Source organism: Ctenocephalides felis, unplaced genomic scaffold, assembly GCF_003426905.1.
Source record: "Ctenocephalides felis isolate EL2017-DRISC unplaced genomic scaffold, ASM342690v1 CF-g0.4_SCAFFOLD_01492, whole genome shotgun sequence".
Taxonomy (NCBI): Eukaryota; Metazoa; Arthropoda; class Insecta; order Siphonaptera; family Pulicidae; genus Ctenocephalides; species Ctenocephalides felis.
Window position 1 is genome coordinate 36,535,198 of NW_020537646.1, and position 8,174 is coordinate 36,543,371.

At 27.6% G+C, this 8,174-nt stretch overlaps 1 protein-coding gene across 2 annotated transcripts; it reads left to right on the top strand.

Moving 5' to 3' along the window:
• Positions 1–1,423: 1,423 nt before the first annotated feature.
• Positions 1,424–7,505, top strand: LOC113369903 (UPF0183 protein CG7083-like). Of its 2 annotated transcripts, XM_026610520.1 has the most exons (11): positions 1,424–1,622; positions 2,553–2,635; positions 2,703–2,830; positions 3,065–3,224; positions 3,592–3,808; positions 4,213–4,315; positions 4,390–4,495; positions 4,571–4,695; positions 5,331–5,338; positions 5,662–5,855; positions 7,220–7,505. In XM_026610520.1, exons 1-11 carry the CDS (start codon positions 1,559–1,561, stop codon positions 7,319–7,321), a joined length of 1,290 nt encoding a protein of 429 aa, XP_026466305.1. In that variant the 5' UTR covers positions 1,424–1,558; the 3' UTR covers positions 7,322–7,505. The 2 variants fall into 2 exon arrangements, with proteins under 2 accessions (XP_026466305.1, XP_026466304.1); XM_026610519.1 differs by lacking the exon at positions 5,331–5,338 and having other exon boundaries at positions 5,657–5,855.
• Positions 7,506–8,174: the final 669 nt, after the last annotated feature.

Genomic DNA, 8,174 nt, shown 5'->3' on the forward strand with positions numbered 1-8,174 from the left:
TTCACAATTTATGATAAAGTATATGTATAAGCTCGAATATCGTTAACTGTTCTTTTTTGGAGAATTTTATTTAGTTTGGAAACAAAGTTATCATCTCTAGTTATTTAAAATATATAATAAAGTATATTAAGAATTGTGTAAATATATTTATATTTGTTATATGTAGTGAGTAAGAAAAAAAATCGTAAAAAAATTTATAAAAAATGTTTAAAGACATGACAAGTCATTTTTCAAGTACAAAAAGTTATTTATTGTAAAAATAAAATTATGTAAATATTTGTAAATAATGTTTATGGCAATACAATTTGCCTATCAATTTGTTGTTTTATTTAATTGAATCAAGAACGAATAAGGATTTTGTTGTTGATAATTGTTTTCCTTACGTTTTTCTGCAATGAATGAAAATTTAATACATAATCTTTAATAGAGTAGTTTCCGAATACGATAAAGAAAATTTGTTTTAGTAAAACAATGAATTTATGGCATAAACTATAGAGTTGTGCAATGGTAGTAAAGCAAAATAATATACCCTATTCAGCATATTTCAAAATATAAAGAGCATATTGATAAAAGCAATCACATATTAATGTAAATTTAAACTGATGCAAAAGACTATTCTTATGGCAAACGAATGTTTTCTTGAAATATTTTTTAGCACATATTTATAATTGAATCGATTCGCTAGCGTGATAGGGAGTACAATCTCTATGATCTCTATAGTATCAACTTTGCTTTTGAAATCAGTAAGAAAAGGAAGTTAAAAAAGGGCTGTGCTATTTTAGATTTATAAAACTCAGGGATGTGGTGATTCTATAAGAATGAAGTAAAATAATGTGTTCGTTGTTGTCATGGAGGGATAAATTATTAAGTAAATATTCATGAATGATTCAAATTCTGAATATTTATGAGTTAGTAAGAATACGAAGCTTGAGGAATGCATTCACATTTATATGCAATGCATGTATATTCGTATTATGCATTATGGAGTCAAATAAATATAAGCGTATATATACACATAATATATATGGATATATGCTAATTCATACTAAATAAATATGTTTAGTTACGAAAATTGGAATTTTGGAATTTCATACGTAATTTTCTCATGAAGTTTCTGTTAAATTCATGTTCCAAGTTTGATAATTCAGGGTATTTTACTATAGTATTCAAACAAAGTCTTAGATGTTGTATTTGAATGAATTTAAAGAAAGCTCAAGGAAATATGATTATATCAAGATTCATACAAGTAAAATAATAATCAAGATCGTATTGAATTATCAATTTTTTATGACTAAGCCCGTTCAAGGCTACATGTGTGTGCAAAAGTAAGATATTGTCTGATACGCCATATATTGCTTTGTGTGTGTGATAAAAGTAAACAGCTCGCTGACAAAAATACAGCAATCAGCTGTGAAATGTCAGTCGTATGATTCAAAATGGCCGCTTGTAAACCATCGTACGTAGTTTGAACAAAGAGTTGCGCAAAATACTTTATTAAACAAACGGCATTTGATTTTGAGTGATTTAGAGTTTCATTGTTTATTTAAACTAATAAGACATGTTGGATTTAGAATTGGTACCTGAACGGTCCTTGGGATGCGAGCAATGGGAGTTTGTTTTGGGTAAGTTTATTATGAACGCTTTCTGTTCAATACCTTATTATAAACTATCATCATCAATTAGACTTAGGTACAGAATAAATTCATGCGATTTTTTCATTTTCATCTAATGTTAAAAAAAGTTCATGTATGTAACATTTGTATCATATCACTATAATTAGCTGATTGTAAACAAGTTGTTATCAAATATGTGAACTGTCACCCAAACGTCACATTTCAAGGTTTTTTGTGTTGATGTTGGTTACGTATTGGTGCCAGTAAAAGTGATATACATATAAAAATTTAGGTTTTTATTATTATCATGATTGTATGTTTATTTGCATAATGACGATAATTTTTCTTGTATTCCGAAAAAGATATTTTTGCATCTACGACTGAACTTGTGAACTTGAAATTCACTTTATTTTAATAAATTATATCAAAACATATACACATATAGCATGGTATACCATGCATGGTATTATATACATATATACATTTACAAGACTGTATATAAATAAATATAAATACACCATTTATATATATATACATATATATATATATATATATATATCAAAATTATAATTTAAACTAAAAATGTCTTATGGTTCAAAAAAGTGAATCCATAATTTAATTTATTAATTTTAATATTTTAAAGTTCAGGAACCACATCTGTGAAACATATAGAAATAATTACAAATAAAATTCAATACTATAGTATTATCTTTGTAAAAAGAGAAAACTTTTCGCTTAGAAAACTAAAATCATGTTGTTTAAAATATATAAACACCTTAAAAAAAAGAGTAATCATGCGAGATTCAATTTGTTTAAAGAACCAAATAAAAAAATACACACTAAAATAAAACATATTATGGAAAACTCACTTCTTCCTTTATTCTGGCATTATTTTTCCTTTTTTTGCATAATTTAATTCTTTCGGAAATTTATTTATAGGTATGCATTTTTCCCAAGCTGTTGCTATCATTCAATCACAAGTTGGACTTATCCGAGGAGTGCAAGTTTTATACAGTGATACGGTGAATATCTAATATTTCTTATGTTAAACAGAATTATATTGTTTAATTATTGTTTTATCATTTATAGAGTCCACTAGCTGTTGATTTGGCCATAAATTTACCACATGATGGAATACGCTTGGTATTCGACCCGGTTGTGCAAAGATTAAAATTAATTGAAATATATAATTTGAAATTAGTGAAGCTTAGATATTGGTATGTATTTCTTAAGAATGATTTGTTTTATTAATATATATGTTTGATGTATTTTTGATTATATCTACAGTCAATTTGTAATCGATGTTAGAATAAAGTAATTTTGAATCTAATTAAGATGATTCTTGAAATTCTATAATTTATTGTTGTAAGTTTTATTTTCAAATACTTGATATTGATCTATTGGATTGTGCATATCTTGATCATGTGAATAATTCTAGTTTAATTTTTCAGTGGTCTTCCATTTAACTCTCCAACTGTTTTGCCATCCATCGAGCAAGTTGAACATTCTTTTGGAGCTACCCATCCAGGAGTTTATGATGCAAATAAGCAGTTATTTTGTTTGCATTTTCGTGGTCTCAGTTTCTATTTTCCAGTAGATAGCAAACTGCAGGTAAAGTTTATCTAATGAAACTCTATTGTATTTATTTTCTATGTTTATAAACATAGTATACAATAGTATACTATTATGAACTGGTTGATTTATTTTTATTAATTAATATACTACAAAATGAGCAAAAAATAAATTTGAATTTTTTAATAAAAAAAATATTCAAGAAACCAATTTTTTACACATAAGCACATATATTTTTTCTTTTATTAAGGAATTAGAAGTTAAAGTTAAGAATACTTAATGGTGTAATTCTATAATTCTTACATTATATGATTTTTATTTTGTCTTAATAATATAAAACGCCAATTTTACTTGATAATAATTATATCAGATTGTCTATCACACTGAATGTACTAATAATTTATAGCCGGGCTATGCACATGGTTTGGGTTCCTTACATTTTCCAAATGGTGCATCACCAGTGGTATCTCGATGTTCGTTATACTGTGGCCCTAGTGCTCCAGAAGCCAGACCCCCAAACCTGCCCATCACTTGTTACAACCAGCAATTATATCTTGAAAGGGCCGAAGTTTTTCGTAGTCATGGACAAACTAGAGGCCTAAGAATGCATTTATATATGGAAGGTAAAGTATTTTAATCAAATCAGTTTTAGTATTTCAAACAAATTGATTTTTCATTTTAATTTAATTTTGGTTTTATATATATGTTTACTTGCAAATTTGTTTAACGTTAATTGGAAAGTGAATCATAAAAAATTTGAATAATTATATCAGAAGTACTTAATATTATTTCTTACATTATTTATGATTTTTGGTTGGGAGCACAATACAAATGTTGCTGTATTTTATTAAAGAAACTCAAGTTGAGTAAAAGGCAAACAAAACAAATATTTAAACAAAATATAAAAGATTTACTTGAAAAGTTGTAATTGCTTGTTCAAGTTGGAAGTTTTAAATGAAACAAATACTTGGATTATAAAATAGAATAACAATGAAAGGGAAAAATTATCAAATTTAACTTGCTTCAGATTCTCCAAGGATACTCGAACCACGGAAGAAAAAGATAACAAGAGAATTATTATTTGGAGACAGTTGTCAAGATGTTGCAAGCAGTCTTGGTGCACCCAGCAGGTATATATTAAAGATAGCATTACAGATTACAAAAATAGCATCAAATATGACATAGTATTTATTATTTTTTTTAGAGTTTTTTATAAATCTGAAGATAAAATGAGAATCCACAGTCCTAATGCTCATCGCAAATCTGCTAGACGCAGTGATTTTTTCTTTAATTACTTTACTTTGGGCTTGGTGAGTAATAATTCTTTTTGTTATATTAATAATTATGATCATTTTTATTAAAATATAAATATTAAACAATTTCAGGATGTTTTGTTTGATTCAAGAACACAGCGTTTGAAAAAAATTGTGCTTCATACTAATTATCCTGGACATTATAATTTTAACATGTATCATCGCTGTGAATTTCACCTTCAGTTAGCTCCTGACAGGTTAGTTAATCTTGTATATGACTATTAAGTATATACATATATGATGAGTAGTGCTGCTTTAGGGCAGGTCTCTAAGTTAAGTTAAACTTCAACTTGATTCAGGGAAGAATAGTGTTTGAGATTTTTCATTGCTATTTTCAATTGGAAACATTTTTTTAATCTATATTTTCAAGTGAAAATGGACATTGCTATTGCACAATACTAATTTATTTGTTGTCAATTATATTAAAATATAATGCAAAATCTCATCAAGTTATTGAAATAGTATATTTTAGTAAACAAGAGAACAAGTTTCTTTATGTATCTGCTTTCATTGCAGTTGCCTCAATCAAAAATTTTACATTTAATGTTAAAACAATAGGCTTTAATAAAACAGTTGAACGGACAAATTTTTAATTAGAGTTAATGACCAAATTTTTATGTTTAGTTGATAGTCGTTGACTGCTTTGAAAATATTATGATTTATATTTTTCAAAATATAAGGTGCATTAGGTAAAAAACTTACATGATTATCTACAAAGATTACTTTTGAGGAAGAAATACGATCTTTTAAAAATTGATATTAAAATTTTGCAGAAACTTGGGACTGGATAATATGCTTTGTATTTCTTCTTTGTATTGTTTTATGTCGGAAGACCTTCTAATCGCAAAATTTAAAAACAAATCTAGTGAAGGGAGTGTAGCTCAGGGGTAAGGTATCTGTTTCGCGTGCTGAAACTCTTGGATTCAAACTCTTAGTTCCTAAAAGATTCATACATTCAAAAATCACATTTGAAATATGCAAAAACCTTTCACATAATTCAAACATGCAGGCTTTTAATATTAAACGAGAAAAAATTGAAATTTATGATTTCAATATTTAAAAATCTTACAATTAGAATGCTTGATATTTGAAACCAAAAGTAACCAAGAGAGTGTTTGTGTTATAAAAAAATAAATTTGTATAAAATTGATTTTGCAGATTACCTTCTGATGCAGGACGTCTGGTAGATGTAACACCATCTCCTGTCTTAGTATCTGCATACAGTAAATGGGACTCTGTAAGTAGCCACTTAAGACCATCTGATAGACCAGTAGTTCTCAATCGAGCTAGCTCTACAAATACTACCAATCCTTTTGGTAGCACATTTTGTTATGGATACCAGGACATAATATTTGAGGTAAAATTTGATATTTATTCGTTTTGTTATATGTGAACAACTAAGATTAGATGAATACAAAGTTTTATTTGAATATTTGAATATTTTTGCAAGCGTCAAAATATGAAATTACTGGAAAATTAAGTAGCTTTCAGATTTTTGGAAAATTTAAATATTTGGAAATTTATGCACATTCAAAAAAAAATTATAAACAAATTAATAAATCAAATTTATTGCAAAATTTGAAAATTTAGAAATATTGTGAAAATTTGTGACAATTTGTGAACTGTATGTTAAAGTGTTGAAGTTGTTGAATATTTTGCGGCAATGATAACGTTTTTTTATTTCGGAACTTTGACGATATTATGATAGATAGTGCTTAACAATTACTTTGAGCGAAGGTGGCTTTGGCTTTGCTATCAGAAGATTTCAGGTTCGATTCTTCGTCGTACAAACCTGATATGAAGCAGTTTATATTAGTTTTCTCATCAAATCAAGTAGAAACAATAGAAATTTTAAAATTCTTCAATGGAAATTGAAAGTTTTCTACGAATAATTCAAATATTTACCTACTGAATCTATGTTTTTAATGTGTGTGTGTGTACGGATACAAAGTTTCGTTGACGATTTCGGGAACACCGATCAACCGATTTGAATAATTCAAAAAACATTCGATTCGTATCGATATGGAGACGTGCTGATTAATTTTTGGCGAAGGCAGGTCTAGCCGTTCCGAAGATACGGGGCAAAAAATGCCAAAAACTGTAACTCAGTTTTTAAGACAACGGAGCGTCCGATTTTAATAATTCAAAAAACTTTTTACTTGTATTGACAAGATGAACAACTGATCAAATTTTTGGGAAGGCAAGTTTAGCGGTTATGGACTCTCAATAAAAATAAGTTAAATAAAATGTCATTTAATCAAAATCGGCGGTCAAAAATTTTTATATCAAATTATCAGATATTTTATAGAGATTTTAATAATGTTTATAATAAGTTTTAGTTAAAGTTTATTTAGAATATCTGATAATTTGATGAGCATAGAATGCAAGCATCCTTTTCTCAACTCAAAGGACTATTTTTAGTGGTTTTTCCTCGGAGATTTTGCTGCAGCTGATCACGTATTTACTAAGAATCAATGCACCCTGTGCATTAAAAATATGTGTCTACTATATTTTAACCACATATACTCAAAAGCATTTATTTTTTTATCAAGTACGTAAAAACTTGCAAAAGGCCTTGAAATATAAACATTTCACCCTACAGGAAAAAAAAGAGCTACTGGAGAAAAGTCTAACAAATTAATTGTTAGAATATTGTAAATTCTAACACCTGTCTGATGTTTGCATTGTAATATTATTTAAGCATTAATGGTTTGTTTTCAGGTCATGCCAAACAACTATATCGCATCTGTTACTTTGTACAGAAATCAATCTAGTTCTACAGAGAACATGGCAAAGCAAACATCAATTCATAACTCGGCATGACCATGGCTCTCAACCACTAGACTGGTTCTGTCCGGCAGATATTGGCATCCTGATATGTCATGATGTGCATGCCACTTATATTGAGATTATTTTCAAAATAATAAACCGTAATATATGCGAAAATATGTGTCCATAAACTGATTAGCATTGGTAACGTATTAATTAATGGCTAATTAACTGGTTGAGGAAAACATTTATTTTAAATGTCGCACTTATTTTGATTTCTTGAATTTTCTTGCTTTTCTCTCTATACAAGAGGTAAAAGACTTTTTTTTTACTTTTGACTAATATTCATGCACGCATAGACATACTAATGTGCTAAATCGAAATTTTACCGTCTCTAATATATGTGGATGCTATCTATACTATATTATCATTATTATTATTTTTTAAATCGTTTGCTACAGGTCATAGCAAAAATTGCTTGATACGAGTTGATTCTGATCAGGTAAAATTATTATGCATCTGATTTCGTTTTTCTTTTTATTTTTTGGAGTTACTATTCACAATCCTTTTTAGCAAGATTTTTAAAAGTTCTTTTTTATTTTTTAAAAAAGACTGTCAATAATCTAATAATTTCAGTAAAAATTTAGACAGGATTGGGTGTTCAGTTAAATAATGTTGAGAAAAGTTGATTTACTAATTTAGTCTCACCGGTATTGATTTTACACTTTTTTTTAACTATTGATTTTAACCATTTTATATGTATGGCAAACTTTTTCATGAGCATTATTTACTCTATTGTCTTCCAGCCTATTTGTACTGTATATATAAAAACAGACTTTGCAATAAAAGATATCATCAATCTCTATTCAAACGAATTTTTAATGTTTTGGCTCATTTAGATTCTTAT

Excerpts from the sequence above, each read along its gene's own strand:
- LOC113369903 (XM_026610520.1), top strand. The coding sequence starts at position 1,559 with ATGTTGGATTTAGAATTGGTACCTGAACGGTCCTTGGGATGCGAGCAA. Across the intron at positions 3,809-4,212 it reads AATGCATTTATATATGGAAG|ATTCTCCAAGGATACTCGAA; the intron begins GTAAAGTATTTT and ends AACTTGCTTCAG. Across the intron at positions 5,856-7,219 it reads ACCAGGACATAATATTTGAG|GTCATGCCAAACAACTATAT; the intron begins GTAAAATTTGAT and ends GTTTGTTTTCAG.